Source organism: Lutjanus erythropterus, chromosome 2 (genome assembly GCF_056507025.1).
Source record: "Lutjanus erythropterus isolate fLutEry1 chromosome 2, fLutEry1.hap2, whole genome shotgun sequence".
Lineage (NCBI taxonomy): Eukaryota > Metazoa > Chordata > Actinopteri > Lutjaniformes > Lutjanidae > Lutjanus > Lutjanus erythropterus.
The window spans coordinates 35,776,294-35,803,277 of record NC_139318.1 but is presented as its reverse complement, the minus strand read 5'-3'; the positions used below and the strand labels follow the sequence as shown (position 1 = coordinate 35,803,277).

Genomic DNA, 26,984 nt, shown 5'->3' with positions numbered 1-26,984 from the left:
TGCATTGCAAGTTTTAATGTATATATAATTCTATGTACAAAAAGCCATCACAAACAAAATATGGTAATGGTAACAGTCACTTTTCACATGCCCACAGTCACAGTAATAATGCTTTTTTTTTTTTTTTTGGCCCAGAGCCTTGTTTCTTTAGAGAAATGTCAATCTGTTCTTTTAAGGCATAAACCAAAAATATTAAATTTGAGTGAAATTGTTAGTATGCATATTTAAATATTGACATTATGTAGACAAACACATACATAGTGTGCATGAATGCATCTCAAGTTTTTGCAGATAATATTAAGATACAATAAATGCAGTTTACAAACTATTCAACAAGTGTAGGGCTAATATCAAGTACGTAACAGGACACTGCTCATGGTTTATCAAGTATTATGGTCCCAGGTCTCAGAAGGAAGGTTCATGATCAGTCAAATTAAACATGTACACTGACAGTTACTGCTGAAATGTATTTTAAAAAAATAAAAGATCCCTTTGCACTTAATTGGGCCCCATGTATCCCCATTTGAGGCTTTTGTTCTAATGTGAAGGTTTTGTAACATGAGACATGAACACAAGAGTAAAAACATACAAATAACTGCAAGCTGCTGCGTTCCAGCAATTTAAAAGAAAACTAGTGAACATATACAAAATAATATTATGGAAAGTGATAGTATGGAGAAAAAAGAAGAAAAAAAAACAACAACACAAAAATAGGTCTGTCTCTTCGATGGAGTGAGCTCCCCTCCCTCACAGAGGGAAACGCAACAGGACTGTCTACGGGAACAAAGAAAGAATAACACTGCAACTCTGAGTCCCCCAGTCCAGTAAGGCTAACAGCTTCAAGTGCAAACGTTGGCCATCGCCTACTCAATAAGTCACAAAAGTGTTTTAGTGCAACACAGCTGTCAGATCACACAAGACGCAATCTTTAGGTCTTCTTACACCCGGAAGCCTCTCTGACTCGGTCAGAGAAGGCTTGTAAACTGTTGGTATGTAGCTGCCAGTTGTCCACCATCTGCGCTCAGAAGGTCCTTCACAAAATCAGCCGGTTGATGTGCTCACGCTGTCAGGAGGCTGAGAGGTGAGTTGTCCATGATGTATTCGCCAACGCCAACGAAGTACATGACCTGTGCAATGCCGAACAGAGGCGCGATGACCAGAGCTCGACAGCCAGCACCCTTCAGGAAGGCAGTGGGACCCTCCTTCCGCATGATTTTACTGTGGAGAACCAGAGGAACAGGTTTGTCTATAAACATGCACAAAAAGAAGAAAGAAAAGTAGTTCTGCAACAATGATTGACTAAAATATCTTACCTCACACAATCCACAACTCCATTGTAAGCCTCCTCACTGGATCCTTTGTTCAATGATTGCAGTCTAGTCTTCACCACTGGGAAAAAGGAAACACAAGTATTAGTTAATGTTTCAGAAACATTACATGCATCACTAACTTAAAAGTAAGACTTAAAGATTGGGTAACACCAAAAAGGTTCATTTTAATCTTCGATTAGCACTAATCAGAGTTAGGTTTAACTAGTTGAATTCCTTGAACTAATGAGTAAATCCAGATTTAACATTAAGCAGAGCTCTGCTGCATAATTAAAAACTAATTTCTGTTTAGTAAATCTATATTTATTGATGGAAGCTTAAATTAAATAGTTTAAGCAACATGTTGCTTATTCAAATAATGCTTGATTAAATTTAAGGCCAATTTTGGAGTAAGTTAAGCATCAAATGTAAAGATTTAGACACAGTCTTCTGAGAAAATAGATATTGTCAAAGTAAAATTATATGCAAGCCCAAAATGACTACAACTGGATGAAGTAAATGTGTATTTAAGGCTATAAGAAAGTCCCTGTAACCACCCTGTTTCAATACTGATACTAATAAACACGGCTCCCAAAGCTTACCATCACAGGGGTTGACAGCCACAGCAGCCGTGGATCCTGCTGCACAGCCTGAGAGGAAAGCCCAATAGAAAGGTGACGACTCCCCAGGACTGGGCTGGCCCAGGCGGTTCAGGTTGGCAAACAATGGGAAGTAAACAATAGAAAAGGGAACATCCCTGAAAGAAATTAAAAAAAGAAAACAAACACTGAAACATTGATTCAGATTGAAAGCCTGATACTAAAGTAGCTGGTCTATCAAGTTGACATTGTTCCTCTTCGGGGGGGTGGGGGGGGTGGGGGTGAATACGAATCTTACCTCATCAGTGTTGCCCCCAGGCCTTTGTAGAGCCCCTGGATACCCTGTGTGTGGAGCAGCTCCTTTGCGATCTCTGTGGCAGACACAGCTCTCGGTGCTGAGACCACGGTGCCAGAGTTGTAGGAACGGCTGAGCATAGTGTTGGTGGCCACAAGCTTGGTGGGAGCCATCATGATTGGTTTCTGGTGCTGAGCCGCTGTGAACAAAAGATGCAACATATTAATACATAGCACTGGGGCTAAGAAGTTATGAATTAAATACTAACACAGATAATAAAATAAATAGAAAAAAACAAAACAATTTTAATTTCTTCTCACCGAGTCTGCCTGCGTCCTGTAGCTGAATCTTGAGCATCTCCATCGGGGTGGTGACAATGACCTGGCACATGCCTGCACCACAACCTGCCAGCATCTCTTTGAACACCGTCAGCCCCTTTCTGTTAACAGACAGAAGAAAGATTCAGTAACACGGTTTATGGTAAAGGTGTACGGATCCATAGATCTGAACTACTAAAATATCTTTTTTATGATCAACAGTCCAATAGCATCAATGCAGAGCGAACACATTAATCCATATCATTATCTTTAAGATGGAAATCATTTGGAAATTCTCACGGCTCGTTCGTGTCACCGTCTCTGTCCATGGACACTTTGCTAAACATTCAATGCTAGCCACTGGGCCACTAAATGCAATGGACAGTGCCACAAGCTTAAGCTAATAATGGTGACCAGCTAAAAAAAACAACTAAGGTAGTGATTTCATGAGTTGTTTCTTCTTACCCGTCCTTGGCGAGGTGTTGCCTGAAGAAGTCATTAGCAGCCAGCTTGATTGCCTTCTCAGGGGTGACCAGGGTCAAGTTTACCGCAGCACCTGAGGACAAACAAAGACACAGTTAGCACTGAAGTCACAATCAAGTTTTTATTTAACAGATTTTATATAAAAAAACATTCCCTGCCACTATCATTACAACATTAGATTGGAGTAAATCCATTGTATGGCAAATCTACACACAGACAAGACAAATGCTCAATTTAAACAGTCATGATGATGGAGGGAAATTATGTGAAGAAAATTTACAGTAAAATCATGAGTCTCAGACAGAAAATGACAAACAAGCCAAACAAGACAAGAGGAGAAATGACGAGGGTAATGAATGTCCAGAAGAAGATGCAAACATCAAGTCTATGAAGTAAAGTGAGTCTGCTTATGATAACAGGGCCCACATTCTGTGGGGGAAACTTAAAGAAAGGAAGTCTGCTACTGAAAAGCTCAAAGTCAATAAGTAGGTTAATGACGACAACAGAAGAAGAAATGAAGAGATGTTAGTGGAAAGACAGACCGAATCCTTAACTATGTATTGTGTGTGCAGACTTTGAGCAAACTTAAAAAACGGATCTGTGACACGGCTGAAATAAACTCTAAGTTCACCACAGATTAATTTTCAAGATCAACCAAAGTCTGCAAGAACACAATTCATAGTGGAGGACATGAGGATCTACGAGACGTAGACAGGACAGTGAAAAGACAGCCAGGTAGTTATTAACAAGTAGTTGAATAACAGAACAAATAGATGACAAAACAAAAATGTGTGCCTATAGTTTTAAATAGAGCAATATTGTAAGAACCATTTAATGATTTGCCTCCAGCGTGGCTGCGCCTTATCGGCTAGCCTTCAATATCCCAGGGGGACCCAAGTCTGTAATATGAAAAACACAGATGCAAACAAACGGCATTCCTCACACAGGCAGAGACCCAGACTAAGGGCCTCAATTTTCCTCACATTTAACTATGTCCATAAGATTTCACTTTTCCTTTTCTACATATCAATTAACCAACAATTAAAACAGGACTTACTGGATAAATATTATAAAAGACCAGAACTTAAAGCTGAAAAACCAGGTTTCATGACAACAGCTTTGGTCATCTCTCTTTTTTTAACTTATTCCAACTCATAATAACTATAACTTAATGAAAATCTAGCAACCCATGCACTCAAAATACTCTATCTGAAGCCTCAGCAGTATATAGCCAGTTGTAATCATGTAATCAATGTTCAGCCTCACCACAGAAAGGTCTTTCTCTCTCCTATATTTAATCCTCTCCTACATGTTCTAGTCTACAGGTTGTTAAAATTCACATGTGTGTAAATCTTACCTCTGTACATCCCAAAGTAACCCTCTGATCGAACTGTCTTGACAAGGCAGTCCATCCTGCAAAACAAGAAAGCAAGGGAAATATTGTTAAAACCATTCGTGGTAGTTAACTGACCAGGAACATTAAAATATTTTGCTCAAGCTGAATTATTTAAAAAGAAAACGTATGAATTTAATTAATTAGTCATTGTACAATGAAATGAATGGTTACCCCTCTATGCTAAACAAAGAACGTAAAAACAGATATTTACACTTAAAACAGAATGGTATATATACTAAATTAACAAAAAAAAACATAGTTATTTAGAAACAATTTATTTTCATGTATCAAATGGTTCAAATCTAATTATTTATCACAATGACAATCAGGGCCAGGAAATAGTGACTCTCATGCACTGCTCTTGTGAAACATTGATTCTCATTGGGTAACTGGAGCAGTAAATTTCCACCCTTCAGGGGCATTCAGACGACCTCATGGGAGAGGAATGAGAAAGATGAGCAGTCATCTTTGTCTATCAAATCAGGAATGTTCCCAATTCTACACTTCATCCTGATGACCTATATGTGTCTTAGTGGGATTAGCAAAATTAGCACTGGATCACACACGGATGTAGTAGGTATAACGCCAAGAGATTCTGTGAACAGTGTGTTGTTGAGTGTGTCGTGTGGGACAACAGTGACTAAAAATACTTACATGCTCTTGTAGACCTGCTGACCTTGTCTCTGATTCTGCAACCTGGTCTTTGCCAAGTCAATGGGGAAGACACACGTAACCCCAACAATGCCAGCAATACCTCCATTAATGAGCTTGGCTGGGAGGCTGAAAGGAAACAACAAAAGGATGTTAAAATGTAGAAATTCTTTAACTGTAAAATCTTACAAAGTGTAAAACTGTGAAAACTGAAGCTTCTGAATTTTGCACTAGCAATGTAAATTCAATATCTCTGGGTTGAGGACTGCTTATGGCCAATATGGTAAACAATGATAGCCATTTTTCATATTTCAGATAAAGTGGTTATTTGAATGAAAAATTAATCAGATTAATGAATTATGAAAATACCTTAGTTATAGTTACATCCCTAACTATATACTGCAAGATGCCAACTAGGACTGCCAATAACTGTTGTTTTACAGTGACCTTCTCAATTAATCATTTTGAGAACAGTAATGTCAATCAAATTTTCCTCAGGTAATGGCTCTAGAACAAAGGTGATGTTTTATACATTTTTGCACCATATCAGCACAGAATACCCATGGAGACTGAGCCGGTTACCACCATTAATGGTTAATTAATGGGTATAAATATATTTATTAGGGGTTACAAGTTGTGCAATGTAATATATTTTAAATTTAAATTTAAATGAATGAGTCTGCAGCCTTTTCACAGACCCCTATTTGGTCCAACCAGCAATCTAACACCCAAAGATGTTCAGTTTACAATGACAACAAAGGAGCAAGTCCACCCAAATAAGAAGCTGAAACTGGGTAATGTTGAAAATAACTAATTACAAATGACTTTCACGACTCATCAAATGGTTAAAACAGCTATAGGAGTCTCTCAATGGGTCATTAGTTCTATATAAAGAACAAACAAAATGAATGCGACTTACCTGATCTGCTGCTGAGACATGATGACTTTTAAAAAAGTGAAGATGCAAGTGAACAAGGTAGTTATGTAGATACTTCAGTGAAGTGTTCTTCAGTCAAATCAATGAATAGAGTCCTAGACAGAAAAAAAAACGGAAGTTACTAATAGAATGAATGTGTACACACAGCTTATCCTGCTCACAGCAGAGGCTTTGGCTTATCTATGTACCACAGAGTCACGGGACTGATGATGTAGTAGCTCAGCTCCTTGTAATATGAGTAGCGACAACCCGTGGGCGTGTCTTAGCCCACATACCGGAACACCATACATGGACATTACCGCCTTTCATACATTCTTGATAACGGTCGAGCTGAATTTCAAAGGAACTTGGCTGCAGTATCTGGATCTTAGTGGTCAGTTTTTTTTTTTGTTTTTTTTTTTTATAGTTTTATAGTTTTATAGGGTAACGTTACTGCAAATCAACGACAAAGAGCGTAGGTTCTTTCTTTACGTGCAGATGTACGCTTTACTGCATTACCAACAAAGGTTCTGCATTAATGTATAGATTAAATTGACAAAAATTGATAATAGTTAGATATAAAAGAGCAAAAACAAATCTCTTTACGGCCGTTTCTCATAACGGTTAAGAGCAGTTCACTACTCTCACTTTCATACATACCGTCAGCAGGCGGCTTTAGCTAAGATGCCCATTCAGAGCAATACTGTCTCAAAAAGCGATCAAGCTGGCTATCACGAACGACTTACTGACTTTAAAACGCATGCTAAATTATTTAAATATAAATTCAAGCACTTTACTCACCAAAACTTTGTCTTTTAGCTGTTCTTTACGATTGTTTCGAATCGCTGGTGTTCGCTTCTGTCTGCTTCGCCGGCCGGTGGCTTCTGCTATTATATCTATGAGTCTACAGAGTGGAAATTTCCATTGACTTTGGGGGCGGGACTCGGCCGCGTTGAATCACAACCAATCACAGATTAGCTACCTTGCACGCTTGGAATTGAGTGGCTGTATTGACCCGCCCCTTTCCTTATTGGATGATAGACTCGTCAATCAAACTGTCCCACCAATCTTAGGTGGCTGAGGGTGTAGGTTAAAAAGACTATTGTTTCACGAACATTCTTTCAATTATCACCGGTAAAAGTTAAAAAATGTGAATACTAATACCGAAAGTTAGACATTTGTTTGGAGAGATCGGCGTATTGTAGGTGAAAGGGTCATAACACTTTATCCAAAGAACATCTTAGATGATCTTGGTCCCATTGTGAGTCAGTCTAAGATCATAATGGCATTAAGATCACTTACTGGTAATCTTGTTGGCCTCACGAGTGGGATGAGATAATTTCACTCCACTCAGTATTCTGTTCCGGTAAATATAGGTGAAAAGGTGAAGTACAGTTTTGAGGTACTTATAGCTTACATGAGTACTTCCTTCATACTGCTTTATACTTCTTCTCCACTAATTTTCAGAGTACTTTATACTCAACTAATTCATCTGACAGTCATAGGAGCAAGTTATTTTGTAAACACAACTGCTCAGTATGTTTATTATTTATTTACATATATTGTTCCTATTTTTTTTTTATATTTCTTGTTTAAATTGTTTCTATTTTTATATTTGCTCTTGTTGTAATACTGAAATTTTCCCATGTGGGACTAATAAAAAAAAATTATCTTTTTCCTTTTTTTTTTTTTTTTTAATTTTATTTTATTTTTTTTTCCATGCAGTGTAAGATTTTACATACAAAACATATAATCAATTTATAGAATATGGTAAATTGTTGTATTGTATCAGTAATAATCATAAAATAATGTAGAATATATAGAATTAACTGCATTTTGCAGATATTACTTAGAAACATGTGGGACCTTACACACTGCACGTCATTTATATTATTGCATTGCTTTTAATTTTTGTACCATTTTACTGTTACTGTTATTTTATTGTTGTTACTGCAGTGTTAAGGAGCCAAACCCCCCAAATTTTTCTCTATTACTCTTTAATACTCTCTATTAGTTGTATAACAAGGTGTAACAATAAATGAATCTTGAATGAAACTGACTGCTGTAAGGTTTTAAATGCAGGGCTTTTACTTGTAATGGGGTATCTTTAAATTGAGTATTTTTACAGAAGCAAAGTATTTTGATTCTTCTTCTACCACGTGCTTCCTTCATGCCATCCTTCAGCAGGATATATGTGGACATGGAGGTTAAGTTTCGCCCTTCTCTCATTACCTACAAGGCACTTACTGTTGTGAACTGCTGAATTCAGGTGTGATTTTGTGCAACTGTGTGTATAAGAAGCAGGATTTGATGGAAAAGACATCAGTGAATGCACAGCTTATAAAAACTATTGATGTGGTCTATCTCTTGTCTAGGTTAAATCAGGAACAAAAAGCAGCCCATTGAATTACTCAAAGGGATTTTTTCCTGGGTTTAACCTGACCATCTGGTAAATTCTACTGTATAGGATTCAACTGCAGGTGCTGCAGGGCACGATACCAGGCATTAGCTGCATAGCTGCTAATATGGAAAATTACAGGGGGCATGCCTAAAGACAGGCGTGCTCTTGTTAACACTGAAACAGGTTTATCTTAGATATTAGTGTTAGATGTATAGACACATTCCAAAGCATTACAGCCTGTCTTTTATCATTCATACATGACTGATGCCCAAGAGTTGTGTAACAGTGGGCTGTACGTGTGTGAGCTGCAAGTGAAGTATGCAGATTTGCATCGACAGTATGTCACACATAACTATTCTGTTCTATTCTCTGTGTTTTGTAAACGGTTCTGGACAATTTTGTAGATGTTCAAGATCATAATATAAGCTGCAAGTTCTAAAATTCTATTACGTTCAATAGAAAAACATGCAAGATTTATACTGAAGAACAGGTATTGTGCAGAATGTATATGCTTTTGTTTTATTTAGTCTTTTTCTGCCTTTATGCCTGAGACAGCCGTGGCTAGAGGCAGTATGTCTTTTACCATTCTTGTAAATGATCTCAGGAACATCTTGAGATAAAATTCTACAAATTTACAATTCATCTTCTAGGACAACCACAAATATAATATGTCTCTGCAGTGCTGTGACTGTAATGGATCATTTATGATGTTGTAATGACAGTACTGAAATACTACAGTTACAGCATTACCATGAATTATATTGCTGCTATGTTGCTGAAATGTTACAACACACCGGTAGTCTGTGGTATTTTGCCACTGTCTGTTCAACATCCTCCGCACATTGATCCTGTGACAACATACTGGAGAATCACTTGCTAGCAACAAAAACGACACCTGAAATTTCACTTGGTAGAACCTCACAGGTAACACGTGTTACAACTACGTTCCTGCCACGACTTTGTGTTAGTAAAGTTAGCCCTGTTTCACACCTTTATCCCTGTGTTTAGTCCTGGGATAACATTGGAAACTCTGGGCTAACCCTGCTCTGGAGCAGGGGAGACTGAAGTCGGAGCAGGTCCACCCTGGAATGTGTCAGGATTGTACCAGTGGGAAAGCATTCCCAGCCTGAGGCTAACAGTTCCCTGTCTTAGTCTGGGACGGCTTTTGGTTTTAGTCTAAGTGCAGTGCAATAAAACTTTGTTTACCTAGCATGCTAACACTTGCTAATTTGCAGTGAACATGAACTACAGCTGCAGATGATGGGAATGTTATTGGTTTTTGGTCATAAACCAAAGTATTGGACAAATTAAAACTGGGGTGGTGCTACAGGAAAAGTCAGTGGATACCCAAAGTCATTAGGACACATTATGTAAGCACTATAAACATCTACAACAAATGTCATGACAATCCATCTAACAGTCGTGAACACATGCCACTAAAAATGTTACCCTGCTCATGGCATTAAAAGAAAACTTTGAGGATCTGTATGATCCATGAACTGTATTTCAGCTGGTTTCTACTGTCCAACAGAACGACACTGCCATCCCTGGAGCTGCTAGCATGGCTACAGAATTTCTCACATTTTTTCTAGTTGAATAAACGCAACACAAACAAAACAGTGTGGTTGGTTTGAATGACAGAGTGGTTGGTATGTGCTCCACATAGCTGGTTCTCCTGGAGTGCTGATTGAAGCGAATTCCATTTCATCCACTGCTTTATCCATTAGGGTATTAGGGTTTTCAAAACAACACCACACAGGGAATTTTAGCTGGGCAATTCAAACCATTGTGCCATATCGGTCAGATGATTTCAGAGTCATATCAGGTCAACTGCTTATATAATGTATACGGCATAATTAACCCTCACGTTATCTAGATTTATGAGTAATGCCATACAGATCCTTTGTATTCAGGATGTTTTTTTGTTTTTTTTTAACATTTATAACATGAAAGAAATGTTTCCAATTCATACGTACACTCAAAGAAATTAAGGTGCTAACTACTGAAAATGATGACTGTCCCAATAAATGAAACCTTTTTGGTTCCTGGTGGAGCCTTTTGAAGGTTCCACTTGGAACCCTTTTAGCCAGCTCTATCTGGAACCCAACATAAAAGGTTATATCTAGAACCATCTATGAAAGGTTTCACCCAGAACCCCCAATGAGAGGTTCAGAGAACCCTTCTATGGTATAATGGGTTTCTCTTTCCACCTTATAAGGGTGCCTACAAGAACCCATGCAATGGGTTCAATCATGAACCCTTTTATATTATGGTGCCAAGAACCCTTGACAAAAGAGTTGTTCAAGGATTTACAAAGAATCCTTGACAAATTCCTACTTCAAAAAAGGGGTTCTTCAGAAGCAAACAGTTCTGGGTAGAACCGCAGCTCTTCAGGAAGAACCCTTTTTGAACTCTGAACTTTAAGAGTGTATGAATTAAACTTCCAAAACATGGTGATCATTTACAGAGAGTTAAAAACACTAGTGAATTATCCAGTCACTGTAATAAAAGTATGAACAAGTATAAAACAATTTACCTAACTGTAACAGTTAAACACACATGAATCATAAAGCAAAGAACCATAACAGAATTTACACACATACACTGACTGACAAAGGCGGAAACGATGGACTTCAAGTCCCAGAGTGGATATAATACTCCACCATTCTGTCAGCTGACCGTTTGCAAGGTTAAACTGAGTGTCAGGTTGTCAGAAGTTGTACAAGCTTCCTTGTAATAGTGATTCAGCATTTAACAAACTGGTCTTCGGTTCATAATTTCCTCCCAAACAGTCAACTGGATCTCATGTATTGTGCTCCACTTCTGCCCAAAACACACACCTGCCCCTTAAGGCTGCTTCAAGGTGTGTAATTTTGTGAATCATGTCAGGCATCAGTGGCACAAAGGCATAATATGAGTAATCCGGATGACAATTGCTCCTGTTGCTTGTGTTTTATAACGGGTGTTTTGCTGGCTTTTAGTTCACCAGCCATTCTGTTTTATATTTGGCTCTGTTCTGATCAAAATGTGGAAAGTTATCAGAGTTGCAGGTCCAGCGAATAACATCAATAAGGCTCTGTTACATACAATGACTGTCTGAGTCTAACAAAAGAAGTTTAGCAATATCCAGAAGTGACAGAATATCAAATAAGAACATGAGAGATGAATGTCAGAGATCCACATGATTTACTTCTCATACATTTTCCCACTCTGAACTGCTGAGCTATTAATAAGCTCCAGCTGTCTTCCCAAATTCCCTTTGTGAATGGGAAACTACGCGCATGAACTCTACTTGGGCCGAGATAAAATTATTCCACAGATAACAAACTCACACTGTAATCTTGGTGTTTGGTGACTCTCCTGTGTGTCTGATATTTACGGATCAACATTCTCACTGATAATCCATTGAATAAGAGTTGTGTCAACAGTCATGTGTCTTTCAGGATGACTCCCGAGTCAAATATAGTATGTTGAGGTGACATTGTGAAGTGTCATGGCCTTGTGTTTATGTAGTAAACAGAAAAGCCATGTGCCGGCACAGGATGTGATTAAAGCACAGCTTAGTCAGACAGCTATTTAGAGACTTCAGCTTTAATTGAGTTGCATTCAGAGTATCCCTTTCAGAGTGAGCATAATAAGTCTGGGAGTCACACACACATGAGTGTACAGGAGGAAAAATAATGAAGAGGACAAAAATACACACCAGGATCAAACAACCCCCCCCCTCCTCCATTGTAAACTGAGAAAGCAGAGCCGCAGCACAGACAGGTTGGGCAACAAAGGCACAATAAAGCAGGCTGGTACAACACAGACAGTGCAGTTATCACTGTCAGGTTGACCGATGACCCTGATCTCCCATCAAAACATTCATGAATCACACAGTTTCAGCTTGGTCATTTCAACAGAAAAAGGACAAACTGAGAACAATAACAAGTGAAGAATCAGAAGGGGATCATGTAGTCACTCTGGTAAGGGTTTGGGTGGAGGCGTGTGACTGGTTTGGTACAAGTAGCTCGGTCCCTGCTGGCCCTGTGCGCGCACTCATCGCTGTCAGTCCTGCAGGCATCACAGTGGCAGCTGAGAGCCACGGGGTAAGTGAAGACGGGGTTGGCGTCGAGGGGACAGCCGGGCAGGACGGCTGTGCGGTATTCCACCTTGTCATACGTGCAACCTCGCTGGAGAAGGAAGCGTGGGCCGAGTATGTCCCTCACGTTGCTGTCCTGTTCACACAAACACATGAAAGTGCTTATAATACATTTCAAATCCTAGAGAACAATAAGCTTTACTTGGAGTGTTTGTTTTCAACTGGAAGAATGGACCCAAAACAGAGTATTTTCATAAATGTGCTTCATGTTGTATATATATATAAGAGACAATCCCTGAAAATTGTATGTTGACATGAGTTTGTTGTTCTCTTTCACAACTTTACAACAAGCAAAACTGTGGTCAGAACTGAGCCATTTTCAACATTACAACAAACATTTAACGCTTCTTTTAAGAGTGTCAAACTGTATTTTGAATATAAAGACCCAAAATTTACTTTATTGTAATTAAGTTTTATTCACTCCTCAGACAAGCGTCTAAGAGAAAAACAGAAACTTCTTGTAGAGGCAGTAATAAACCTTAATCAGTATTGACACTTTTCCGAGGAAGATCCTGTATGTAGATCAAAGCTTTGCCTTAAAAGAGAATTTAACTATTTATACGGAGCCTGACAGTTTGCAGATCTTTCTCTTTTGTGCCCAGCAGATATATTTTGTCTTGCATGTGAATGTGGATGTGCACACATTTGGTTCCTCCTCTAATAATTTTGTATTTAAAAATGTCTTTTTTTTAAAAGCCTGCCTATGCTTTCCTCTTTTTCGTCACAATATTACATATTTAAATTTACTGTAACAAGTTTTTAACTGGTTTTGAAACAGTCTCCATTTATTACTGATGCCTCTTTATGACCTACATAAGCAAACCAGACCAACCACAAGATTGTCTGTTTCTGTATAGTTGTTATAAACGCCTGCCACTGGGTCGGATTCTCCTTGAAATAAGATGAAATGAGCTCATGTTTAAATTTTCCCAACCAAAGTTACAGTGAATAGTACTTTAGTTTAAAAGAAGCAGGGTATCATGGTGGAAGCAATGCCACTTTTGTCCACAGGAGCCCTAAAATCGACAAAATATTAAAGTTCCATGCTATAGCTTTAACCTCATAGTAAGATTTTATTTTAATGGAAACATTTTTTATTCACTCCTCAGGCGGGTCAAAGAGAAAAACAGACATTTCTTGTAGAGGCAATAATCAACTCAAATCACTATTGACATTTGTCTGAGGAAGATCCTGTATATAGAGTGAAACATCACCTAAAACTATTTGGAGTCTAACAGCATGCAGACCTTCTTCCTTTGTGCCCTGCAGAGTTATTTTTTTCCTTGCTGCTGAATAGTTTTGTCTAAAGAAAAGAATGTCTAAGTTAAACTCTTTTCCTTCCTTGCACAAAGATTACATACGCAACCGAATATTAAGTACTTAAAATCTGATCTGTTTATTCTATTCTATTAGTTTCATCTTATTTTATTGTGGTTATGTTATCTTGTTTAATTTATCTCTGTACCATGTATCCTGTTTAACTCTTTGGTTATAATAAGAAGTAATTATTTTTTGATTGAAGGATCAGTATGTAGAAATTAGCGGTGTGCTTGCAGAGTGCAAACTGCATATGTATATCTGTAGATACAGATGGCTCATTACAAGGTAACAAAAACACAGCGATTCTTATTTTCAGGTCATTATACTAATAAAAACATAATTAAGAATATTATATTTCATTTCTAACATATTTTACAAATAAATCCTTTAAATCCTACACACTGAACCTTTCAATAAATTTGAAGTCTGGAAAAAAAAAAAACTTCAGTTCTGCTGAAGCTTATGGGAGTTTTGGATGTATCAATCATGCCACTTGAGAGCAACAGCAAATAAATTAATGTGCATATTTGCACAATCTAGTCAGTATGCTATTGTGTATGTTATAGTATGTTATTCTCTCAAGAGATTTCTTTAATTTCTTCTTTCAACAAAGTTCATACTGTGTTGAAAAGTTGGGTTTCAGTGTGCTTCTCTCACAGGCTTCAATAGAGTTTGCACTAAAGTCTGGCACCAAGCCGAGCATACAAGGTTCTAGAGTGAAGCGGTGTTCCCTCCTCCTTTTTTAGTTTCTTTGTATGAGAACATTTCTGTGACTTTTTTGCCACCTGAAGAAATGAATTACAATCTCTTCTTTCACCACAAAGGACACACAGTACATACCCTTGAGTAGCAGAATCCCATGCAGATGGTGGTGTTGATGGCTACACAGAAGTCACACTCTGGCCTCTCCACATACAGGGTGAAGTCAGTGGGTAAACACATGGGAACAGCTGGACTGAAGAGCAGAAAAAGGAGCCAGCAGGTGAACACTGCAGTCTCCATGTTATTTTTTTTTTGGAATCAAATTGGGACCTGCAGGGAAGAAAGGATGAAGAGACAAATTGACAACCAAAAAAACATAAAGTTTAGTATCTTAAATATTATTCTTTCCCTCTGTATTTGTGCTCCACCTGCCTGAGAGATGCCACCGCCTGCAGCCCTGAAGATGCTGTGAATCTGAGCAACGCTCCTGAACAGTATTTATGTGAACATTATATAATCCACATTTATCCAAGCCCGACGTTATCTTTTAATCTGTGACGAAAAGGAAGAACTGAACTGAACTTTTAGTCCATTACGGATATGGCATGAATTAATCATTTCCTTCATGAGTAAACCTAATTAAGTTAACAAGGTAACTGACGCAATGGATTCTGCACCAGCTGAAAGCGTCACTACAACTCTGTCTAAACACAGAAGTCCAGACAAGTCCGAGACAGTGTCCACTAGATGTAACAAAATACACAAAAGCTTAATTTCTGCTTGAAAAAATGCATAATTCCTAAAAAAAACAACAACACTCAAAGTCAGAGTTTTCCTTCATTTTACAAAACAAACATAATCTGTTTCTCATTTGAGTAAAAATTTACTAAAGTAAAAACACTGCACATGCGCGTGTCCATGATGCTTCATGCATCAGGGGTTACAAAATCTGCACCATTCATCAATGTGCTGACCTGAGTTCACTCTGTCACAGTCGAAACTTGTGTGAACATGGGCAGAGAACATTCAGAGAAGCTTTATCTTATCTGCTCCCATAATTAGTAAAATAGAAACTGCAGGATTCTTCTCTAAACTCCAAATTCTTCAGATACAGACTTTAAGCACTGATGAGTCAAGACCCTGGCTTTAAAACTGAGGAGTAAACTGGTCGAAACTATCAGAGTATCGGTACTTTTTCAGGATGACAGTTCAGTCTTTATTGTCCTGCCTGAAATTTGGCTTGTGGCATCCCTCTGATGTTTATTGTTTTTTTTTCATACAAGTATTGAATTGAAGTTTTTCATTGAAGTTTGTGACAATTTGAGGGAGGAAAACAATTTTGGCAAACCAACACATTGTCATTCCAAGCTGTCGAATACCAGTGCTACTTTGTCACACCGGTGGATTTACTTATCTGTATTTTTGTTTAATGAGTGTCAGGGATAATCAAACTCTCTTAGACACATTACACTGAACTGTTTTTAATGTCACAGTTTTTTTTTAAATCTCCAATTTATCTATCATTCAGCAGCTCTGGTCACACAATGGGCTACCTCACAAATACACTGGACTGACTGTTTTTCTTCTTTTTCATTTTAATCACAGTGTCTCTTACTGAAGTTCAAGTCCTCATCTAGTAAGTTATCTTGCACAATGCACATGGCTGTCATGTGTTGTCATTCTTCAGTATTGAGTAAATGTATCAGTGAAAATGCTTAGAAACAATATTACAACCCAGTGAAAACATAAACAGTTTAGAGTAAGTTCAATGTCCAATTTGGAGCTCATTCTTCAGTCTGAGCTCTTACTCACTTTTACAAACATTAACACTAAGTGCCATTTTACATTAACTTGCTTGGAATTTACTGGAGCTGATACTCTTATCAAGAGTGACTTGAATTAAATCAACCATTAGTTACACACATGAACATGTAATCACACTTGATATCTGTTGTATTCACATAAGGTCAGCTTGCACCTGCTTTTTCTTCCTCATCAGTAGTATTTTTTTTGTTGTAGTTGTCACATTTTTCACCTCATGCTGACATGTTTTTGAGTGGGAATCACTGGAGTGATAAGCAAAGATATAGAGTGGATGTGGTGAGTGAAGCAACAGTAATCATATCAAAAAAGGATGGGAGAGCAGGACAGCAGTACCAACCCCACCTTTTAAGATTTAACCTGCCCTGCCCCCTGAAATTCCCAACATGACCAATAACGAGTAACCTGGAGTCATATAAAGACCACTCCTGGAGGTGTCACTATGTCTTTTCATTTTGTAAGGAAGAACACAGCATCAGAACAACAAGACATCAGGCGCACCGCAGGGTCAACACATTTTACAATCAGCAAAATTATGGCTGACTTCAGCACTGTGTGTCCTTGATGGATTATTAACCAAACTGAACTAACCTTTATAGTCTGAAAGCATCGGAGTGGACCAGACTCCTGACACTCGCAGGAGATAGAGATGAAACATCTCATTCTTCAACTAGTTGGAGCTGACTGCTGGATTGGAAAAAAGCTGAAAACATCTGAGGACTAAAATCTTGAAATCTGGACTTTTCTGTTCTTTGGTGAAGGTTTGAAGGGGCATTTTTAATATGAAAGGAGCTGATTTGAACACATCTGACAGTTGACTTAGTCTGAAACACACTGAAAAGCATTTTCTTACTGTCTTTAGAATGTGTTTTGCTCTTGTTATTGGTAAATGTGACGGTTTCAGGATCATTTAGTGGGAACAACATTAAACGTACGCAAGATTTCATAACACAGAAATCCTTCTGAATCTCAAGAATTCTTACTAACAGTTAAGACATAAGTGTTAGTAAAAGGAAGCTACCATGGCTGGTACAGGTGGCCAAGTGGCTACTTTCTCTGTGTGGGACTATGTGGTGTTTGCTGGAATAATTTTGGCAGCGGCTGGCATTGGCCTTTTCCAGGCCATCCGAGGCCGTAAGGAGACCAGCAGCGCTGAGTTCTTGCTGGGTGGACGGCAAATGACAGCTGTGCCGGTTGCCATGTCGCTCACTGCCAGCTTCATGTCTGGCATTACAGTCATCGGCACACCTGCAGAGGCCTACCGGTTTGGAGCTGCATTCTGGCTGTTCGGCTTCTCCTACGCCATCATGTCTGCTCTCACTGCTGAGATATTTGTCCCGCTTTTCTACAGGCTGGGGATCACCAGCGCCTATGAGGTAAGAACATGTCGCAGAAATTTAAAATCATATTAAAATGGTAGAAAGGCTGGCTGCCCGGCAGCAGGAAATAACTTACAACATTAAGCAATAGCAAGCACGTTATATTGGCAGGCGGCAGATAACACGGCTGGTTTAAAACAGTCAGGAGTTCATGGCTATCTAAGTTCACCCATAATGCAACAACAAGAAAACATTTCCTCCAAACAAGTGGGTGACATGTTAAATGGAAATAAAACATCACTTTTATGATGATGTCCAGTCAGTTTTGATGGTGATTGCAGTCAAATGAAGCAATAAATTCCTCAGTGCTGCTATAGCAGACCTGGGCAAAATGCAGCCCTGAGGGTCAGATGTGGCCCACTGAAAGGATTTATGTGGCCTGGAAGGCCATCATGGAAATATTAAAAAAAACATCTAGCAAAGACAGTCAATAGCATTCTGCTTATTATGACACCATTTTCACACCTTTATTTTGAAAAGGGTCAGTGCTGTGTTCACTGGTAATGAGAAGGAACTGTATTTTTTATTTTAAACTAACTTTATTCACTCAATGATGTACATCCATGTTGTATGTAGCATACATGGTACACTTAAACATCTAGTTTTGGACATTTCCAACAAAATATTAGCCCACAATTAATAGAGCAATTCAGAAAGGGTGAACCAACAACAGAAGTTCTTTATATAGAACACTTCTGATCATTCCATTGTTAGAGATTTGTCCATTATTAGGACCTTATATCATTTGCCTCTGGCCCACAGCGGCCTGATCAATTTCTCTTGTTGCCCCCCGTGAAAAATAATTGCCCGCTCCTGTGACATAGTGACCAAAAAAGCAGAGTTGTTCTGGAGCAGTGCCAGCAAGGCCTCCATGCACCAGGATGCACTGAGCAGATTCTGACACCTTCGCCCACACTGGTGTGTATCACTGTATCACAGCTACTGTCTGTATCACTTTGTAGGCCAAAACCAGGCTTGGGGAGTAACCTTTTTACTTCAGAAGTTTTAGACTCATCGGTCAATTTTTTTTAACTGTTACATTTTGGGCATGAGATCAGAACTGACTATTCAATCTTAGTGATAAGAATGCTTTATGCATCCTATGCTCAGGGTCAGACTGCTACTCCCTGAGAGCACGCTCTGCTCTTCCAGCTGAAACATTTTTTTTCTGTGACTACCTGATTAATAAAATACACAAAGACAACCTTTTGGTTCAAGTATCGTATCTCTCACTGATAATCATAATGAGATTACAAATACATTTGGTAAAAATCAGGATTATTAGCAGGATTACAATTTATTTTAAAATCCATTTTAAAATAAAGAGCAATATATTACCATATACAGCGCACACACGTTACAAAATGTAACAATCAGTCAAATTCTGCACAACAAAGGAATGAATAGCTGGACAAACTAATAAAACTCACAACAAACATTTAATATTATATCAGGATAAACAATTTCACCATATTTTACACTGAGGTTATCTAAAAGTAACAGAAATTACATTACATTACTTTAATACTGTAATACCTGGATTAGGTTACTGACTACATCTTTTACTGTTAATTCTTAACTGTACGAGAGTAAATCTTTAAAGTAACCCTCCCAGCCAAAACACAGCATTAAGTGACAAAAATGCAAAAATGCTCATCTATTTCAGCCCCTAGCTACCCACAGGCAGAGACGAGGAATGAAATGGCCTGCAGAGTTCTTCCTCAACACCAATGACATCACTCTGACATCACTGATGCTGGAAGAACAACAAGTTTTAGCAAAAGAACAAACACTAGGTTTAGATATAAACTAGGGTTAGATATAAACCATGGCTCGATAGCCCATGGCCAGATAGCCATATTAATACTAATATTCCTTGTATTTGGCCTCCTGTGGCCACCAAGTTTTATCCCCATACTGTGAGTCTTTGGTAACACCATGTTACAGTTCCACAAATATCCTGATTCCTACAAATCTTTTAGTTCAACAAAAACACTGAATAGTATCTGTCCCTGGCTAGCTACCAATGTGTTGTGTCTACTGAAGAATGGGTTTACTAAGTCTACTCAAAACGCTAACATGTTCCTTACAAAATAAAGACCAAGAAACACAAAAGATGGACAAAACAGAACATCAGCCTTTTCCTTTGCCTTTTCCGTCTTGTTTTACACAAGTTTACATTTGGACCAACAAAAAATGTACTTTGCACTAGCCTTTTACTATTCTATACTATACATATATAATAGCACCTCTCCATGACCACCTTTGACATTTCGTAGATGTAAATGTATAAACTAGACCAATGTGGAGGAGCCAGATCATTAGTTCAACGATGTCTGACCATGTTTCCTTGTCCTTTCAAGTACCTGGAAATGCGCTTCAGCCGGCCCATTCGGATAATTGGGACATCAATGTACATCATACAGACGGTAACTAAACATGCTTTTATTAAACAGGAATATTCAGTCACTTTTTGTATTTAGATAATTAAAATCTTTAGTACAAAACCATGAAAAATGGAGATAATAATTAGCATGGTAAATGTAACATGATGAAAACCAGCTGTCTTTTTTTCCTGTTTGACTTTATGTAAACTGATTCTTGATAGCAGTTTCAATATGATTATGAATCATTTGCTTGTCATGTTTCCACTTAATCAGCTAATGGTGACCTCTTTTCTCAGGCTCTGTACACTGGTATGGTCATCTATGCTCCAGCTCTTGCATTAAATCAAAGTAAGTCTGTACATAGGCTGTTCTTGCAACAGTTAATTCATAATTGCATACTCTGTACGATGCTATTGTACCTGTGTTATTGTTTGCGACTTCTGTCCTCTTTCTACTTCTTCTAGACAACAAACTTTTGTAAAAACTAAGCAAGAAAAATGTTTTTATAGACTTCAACCTTACTTAAGTGTGATTAAGGACACTACGACTGCAACCTAGTGATATAGTGTTCTTCCTGATATTTACAATCTATTTTGTCCTGATAACAGAGTTTATGTAGTACTGAGAGTTGTTAAAAGATACAGCTCTGTGGATTTGTCTCCTGATTATCTTAAACACACAGTCAATATAAAAAATGTGTCTTTGTTTGAAATTATTGCAAGTGCCAAATTATTAACATGGATAAATAAACCATTTCAGACAGGGTGACGAAAAACTGTCACGTTATGTCTAAACAGGCTTATTTTGATTTTATAAATCATAATGGAGCTTTTTTGTTATTACTCAGTCACAGGACTTGATCTGTGGGGAGTGCTCGTGGCTACAGGAGCAGTGTGCATCATCTACTGCACTTTGGTTCGTACTGTGCATGTCAGAAAGTCATCACATCAATCGTGTATTGTACTGAATTAATTGTTTTTGATAAATTGGCCCTTACGTGGATTTTGTTTCAGGGCGGTCTGAAAGCAGTAATCTGGACAGACGTGATGCAGATGGTGATCATGCTGGTAGGTTTTGTAGCTGTTATAGCTCGAGGAGCTGTACTGCAGGGAGGCCTTACCAAGATTTGGGAAGATGCCGGCCAAGGAGGTCGACTTGAGGCATTCGAGTAAGCACACAGGAGGACCCATATGAAATAGTACTTGATATCAATTTATTTTAAACTGATTATGATAGCAGATGGCCGGCTTCCTGGATCAAAGAAATTAGTTTGTAGCCACAGGAAAACAAATTTAATCAACTTTCCAGTAATGTCTCATGTAACTCTTAAAGGTAGAGTAAGTGATTGTGGAGAAAGACTGTTGACTGTTGAGTCTCATTCTGAGGTCAACAAATACCAACGCTTTGAGTTGGTGGCTCAGACCGAGGTGTTAGGCTTCTGACAGAATTTTTACATCTCATTTTAATTTTTAACAATATTGAGACAGGCTGTTTATAGCATTTAATTTTCAAAAATAACTTGAACTCAATAACATTTAATATACAGAACAATCTTACAGATCATAAGGGGATGAAGAGAAAAGATGAACATTACAGCATACACACTAACCATGCCCTCACTTTTCACGTCAACAGTGGAGGTCTGACACAGCAAACCGCTGCTGCCGGCTGATAAATGTTGTGTTAACCATTCGCTTGTTTTTCACCCTCTGCTGTATCAATCCCTCTTTTTCACCTTGTTTATAAACCACATCATAATGATTGGGACCTGTGATGCCAACTTGGCAACTTCTTCACTAGACTTTCACTAGAAGTGTATCTTATAGTATCTTATGATATCCCTGTAGAGAGTCTGTGATTAATTAACTAAAGATTTCTTATCTTTCAACGGCTTCATGTGATGTCTCCCTCACTGCAACCAACACAACCACTCGCTATGGAAGATTGCCCAGAGTGTCGAAAAGATGTATAACCTTCAGATTATTCTGTGATTGATAAACAAATCCAGTTGATGATGAGTAATATTTGGTTAATGCAACCTCTGTCATGGGAATGAGACTCAACTATCTTTCCTCAGAATCACTTACTCCACCTTTAATTTCCCTAGAATCCAAACATGAAAACTTACTGGAAACTGCTCTGCACCCAATAATCAGATTGAATATCAACGATTCCTGCTTATTGCCTCAAAAATGTCATCTCACTTTATCAAAAGTATGCACTGCTGATGTCCCCAAACATTACCTACAGTATTATTTCACATGTTGTCTATCCTAGTTTTGACCCAGATCCTCTGAAGCGACATACTTTCTGGACTATTACAATCGGTGGCAGTGTGATGTGGGCCTCTATCTACTCAATCAACCAGTCCCAGGTGCAGCGCTACATCTCCTGCAAAACCCTGGGACATGCAAAGATGTGAGCATTCCTGGAGTGCAACACAAACAGAATAGTATTAGTTGTGAATGAAGGGTCATGCACTGACAAGTCTTCCTACACTTCTCAGGTCTTTGTATGTGAACATGGTCGGCCTGTGGGTAACTGTTAGTCTGGCTGTGTTTTCTGGCCTCACCATGTACTCCATTTACAAGAACTGTGACCCATTTACAAATGGCGATGTAGGCACCGCTGACCAGGTAACTGCAACTCACTGTTATCATCATATGGATGTCATGCTGTTTGTTATGCAACAAAGTTACAAAATAACTAAAAATGGTCCACATTTGCACACCAGCTGCTGCCCTACCTTGTGATGGATATTCTGGCAGTTTACCCTGGAGTCCCTGGGTTGTTCGTGGCTGCTGCATACAGTGGTACCCTTAGGTGAGGCCTGACACAAACAAGGAAAAACATTTTTTTCACAGTGCCAATAATGCTGTGTTGATAAGGAATGTAGTAGATATGAGGAAATGATTAGCTGGACATACCTGGGTTATATTGCTTCCTGACAAAAGTCCACATAATTGTTCCATTGTTTGCTGCAGTTAAGCAAGAAACGACCTGCTATGTGCTACCTGAGACAAATTTGACGTGTAATCTAATCTGATATTTAAATACATCAGCCTTTTTGTAGTGATTACAATTTAACTGGTAAATATTTTTCAGCACGGTGTCTTCCAGCATCAATGCCCTTGTTGCTGTCACTATGGAAGACTTTATTCTTCCATGGTGGAAAAACCTCACAGAGAAACAGGTGTCCTGGATGAACATGGGTCTGAGTAAGTTGTGTAAAAACACATTCATTTACTCAAGGCTCTCAAACACCTTATGATGTGGTAGGAGTTTATGGTACACTGGTGATTACGATTACAACAGTAATCCTCATAAAGTATGCGCTCACATGATACCAATAGACATCAAAGTAACCACTAACTTGTTATCCCTAGCAGATGATTAAAAGTGTTTCCAGTTCTACTGTGAGAGTTATGACATGACCAGAATGCGGTTAAGATAGATAGAATGATAGCTGTAAAAAAAATAAAATCTTATGTATCCAAACACAAAATTAAATCATTACTTGTGAAGAGTTTCAAAAAACTGACTTCACAGGACACAATGCACAAACAGTGGTTAATCACACAATAATCTGGAGTCTTTCATCAGGTAGATTTACTGAGATAAAAACCTGGACAGGCAGGAACATGTAGGCTCCATAACCTTATTCTAGCAGATCGAATTCAAGGGTGGGGCTCCAGTTTCTCTTTTACTGTACAAGGAATTCTGCAGCAAAGACAATTCACAATTTTCTTAATTTTTATATAGATGCTGTTTAGTATGGATTTGTACGCAGTTTGTACACAAGATCACCATGTTACTATTTATTACAGTGAAGTTACAGGTTAAAGTAACAAGTTAAATTTCAGACCTTTTTAGTACCACGTAGAATGCAAATTAATACCCGTTTTATAAGCAAGTATGAAAGTCTTAACAAAAATCCAGTAAAATGAGGCAGTCTTTTTCCAGTACTTCCCAGCAGTATGTTGCAATAATTACTAAAGATATAATTTAGTCAAATTAGGTGGGGGCAGAAAATGGGTGCATCATGCATCCATTTTCTACCACTTAAATGACTTAAAAATAATGATGACTTGCCAGTGAGCTCTGTAGCTACTGTATGAAGCAGTAGTGACAGCACTTGCAACAGGTCTGAAGTGCTGATTACAACATCACAAAAAAGGATTAAACAGACTCCTGCAACCACGATCCACTGTCGCAACAATCCTGCTTTTAGCGTATAGGTGTGTAATGTCTCCCGACAGCCTGCATTCAGATACAAAAACATTTTATGACTAAGACTTTTGCCTCTGACAAGCAAGAGAAAATATTAAGGACATTCAATCATAATCAAAAGACTTTTCTTTAAAATACCTTCTAAGGTAGTTTTTTTGAGGAAAGTGAATTAAATGTGTTTTAATATTTTCAAAACCTGCATATACTCTGGATAAGCAAGACACAAAAATGCCCTTTATAAAATTAAAAGCCCAACTATCACTGATCGGCTGATACAAATTATATAAAGAAATCAGATACATCTATCACTAAATTTCTTTTAGGAGAAAATGTATATGAAAACTTTAGCTCATCTGCCTTAAAAGTTCACACCAAAGAATGTTTGAATCTATACTTTGACTGTTGTGATCAGAGCCTTTCTTCTATTTCAATGGATAATTTTACATCTTCTAGGTGTAGTTTTTGGGGCCCTGTGTATTGGGATGGCTGGAGTTGCCTCACTGATGGGAAGCATTTTGCAGGTAAAACTCAGTTATGCCATGCACGATTACATATATATTATATATTGCTCGACAGCACCACCAAGTGGTTAGTATGAATAACTACAAGCCTCCTGAAAATTTTCTATTTTCAGGCAGCTTTGTCTGTATTTGGCATGATCAGCGGGCCTCTTCTTGGTCTTTACCTATTAGGCATGCTGTTCCGCACGCCAAATTCAATCGTGAGTATTTTCTGTCACTGGAATAGTCACTAGCACAAGTGCACCCCTGCAAACTTGTTAATAAAACAAATATGACACATCCAGGAAGTATATGACTGCAGTCATATTTACTTTGCAGGGAGGACTTGTGGGCATGATCATTGGTCTAGTGTTGACTCTGTGGGTGGGGATTGGAGGCCAGATTTACCCACCGACAGCTGAAAAGACAAATCCTCTACCACTCAGCACTGAAGGCTGCAACAATACATTGAGCCAAAACTTCACAACACCAGCTCCGTGGACCAGTCCAGTGACCCATCACCCTGAGTGAGTCACAGATGGAACAATAAAGGTCCATCAAGCACATGATGAACATGATATGGCTACAATAGATAGGAATAACAAATAAATAAATAAACAGATATGTAAATAAATAAAGAGGAATACTGAATGAATACAATGAAACAAATACAACACACAAAAATGATTGAAGGCTTTAAACTGCATGAAAAGGATTTCACTCCATTTGTCAATTCATCACAAAAAGTAAAAACTTGATTTTCTTGACTTCAATTCTGAAATAAATTTCTGAAGAGGTCATTTCAATAATACTCAGGTCTATCAGTTGAAATACAACTGATATGCACAGTGATAAGTGTGAAAATCCAAAGTCTAAACACAAGTAGTTCATCAACTGATTAGCTGAACAAAAAAGCAAAAGTGGCAAAAAACATCCATGGGTTCAAGTTTCTCAAAACGTGATTAATTGCTGCTTTTCTGTTTTATATCACTATAACCTGTATATCTTTGGGTGTGGACTGTTGACCACACTAAAATGATTTCCTCTGTGCGTCAGTGTCAGGCCACCTCTGGCAGATTCCTGGTACTCTCTCTCCTACGTCTACTTCGCTCTCTTGGGTACACTGACCACAATGGCATCTGGCATGCTGGTGAGCATTCTCACAGGTAAGGCATTAATTCCTAACCAGGGATATTCATGATTATTTATCAATCGATAAACTGCCCTTAAGAATTTAGCTAATTTAAGACTTATTAACTGATAATGAATATGCTGGATAAACTTGCGAGAGCCTTATTATTTTATTATTCTGTTCATTTAGATTGTTTGTGATTCATAAATTAATGTTTGAAATGATTGATTGCTTGATTGTCTAACTGTTTAATATTACAATTAATACAACAAACAGTTATGGGAATATGTATCTAATTGTTTTTAGGTGGATGCAAGCAAGAAAAACTGAGCCCCGATCTGTTTGTGAAGAAGACTGACCTGATCTGCTTCAGCTGGTGTAGTAAATCAAAGGTAAGAGACTGACCCTTTTCTTTGATAATTGGTCACCAAGTGAGGATATATTACTCAACAAATTACACAAAATTCTGTTATATTTATTAACAGTTTGCTAAATGTTCTCTACAGGCATCAGGCGTTCCAGAAAAGACTGCAGCAGATGTCAATATGGGAACTGACAACCCAGCATTCACAGACTTTTACAAGATGAATAAAGATGTTGAGAAAGTTACCAAACTGTAAAGCTACTAGGCTATATCAATACAATGTTCCCACATGCAGACATTTCAGTGCATTTTCTATAAATACATAAATGACAAGCCATAATTGTTTCGTAATTCTATTACTGGTATGTGCCTATTTATGTTGATATTAGGGAAGCATGATAATAGCGACATGTCATCGTTATCAGCTGAAAGCTTTAAAATAAATTATTGTATTGGTCTGAAAATTTGTCAATATGACAATAAGATGACACTTTAATGATGCATACATGGTGTGAGAATGTCTGCAGTCTGGAGGGTTTTTTGAGTGCATGAAAGACCAGGAAAGTTGCCATTTGTTCTTCACAAAGACCCTGAAATGATCATTGCAAAGAGAAACTGAGACCAGCAAAAGCAGCAGTAG

The 26,984-nt window shown here is 38.1% G+C and overlaps 3 protein-coding genes across 3 annotated transcripts; 1 reads left to right on the top strand and 2 right to left on the bottom strand.

Moving 5' to 3' along the window:
- slc25a55a (solute carrier family 25 member 55a) lies at window positions 1-6,886 on the bottom strand. The gene is made up of 10 exons (XM_084738287.1): window positions 6,766-6,886; window positions 5,968-6,080; window positions 5,052-5,177; window positions 4,359-4,414; window positions 2,984-3,074; window positions 2,522-2,640; window positions 2,205-2,400; window positions 1,910-2,064; window positions 1,314-1,389; window positions 1-1,218 (listed from the first exon to the last, which is right to left on the bottom strand). The coding sequence occupies exons 2-10, from the start codon at window positions 5,985-5,987 to the stop codon at window positions 1,059-1,061; spliced, it is 999 nt and encodes a 332-aa protein (XP_084594413.1). The 5' UTR covers window positions 5,988-6,080; window positions 6,766-6,886; the 3' UTR covers window positions 1-1,058.
- A 5,052-nt stretch (window positions 6,887-11,938) lies between these two features.
- tshba (thyroid stimulating hormone subunit beta a) lies at window positions 11,939-15,276 on the bottom strand. The gene is made up of 2 exons (XM_084745512.1): window positions 14,670-15,276; window positions 11,939-12,585 (listed from the first exon to the last, which is right to left on the bottom strand). Exons 1-2 carry the CDS (start codon window positions 14,829-14,831, stop codon window positions 12,307-12,309), a joined length of 441 nt encoding a protein of 146 aa, XP_084601638.1. The 5' UTR covers window positions 14,832-15,276; the 3' UTR covers window positions 11,939-12,306.
- Window positions 15,277-16,800: 1,524 nt separating this feature from the next.
- slc5a8l (solute carrier family 5 member 8, like) lies at window positions 16,801-26,913 on the top strand. The gene is made up of 15 exons (XM_084738286.1): window positions 16,801-17,728; window positions 20,095-20,160; window positions 20,415-20,466; window positions 20,966-21,033; window positions 21,132-21,286; window positions 22,396-22,536; window positions 22,625-22,754; window positions 22,853-22,941; window positions 23,224-23,336; window positions 24,802-24,869; window positions 24,983-25,069; window positions 25,188-25,375; window positions 25,905-26,014; window positions 26,287-26,372; window positions 26,487-26,913. Exons 1-15 carry the CDS (start codon window positions 17,375-17,377, stop codon window positions 26,598-26,600), a joined length of 1,821 nt encoding a protein of 606 aa, XP_084594412.1. The 5' UTR covers window positions 16,801-17,374; the 3' UTR covers window positions 26,601-26,913.
- The last annotated feature ends 71 nt before the right edge of the window (window positions 26,914-26,984 follow it).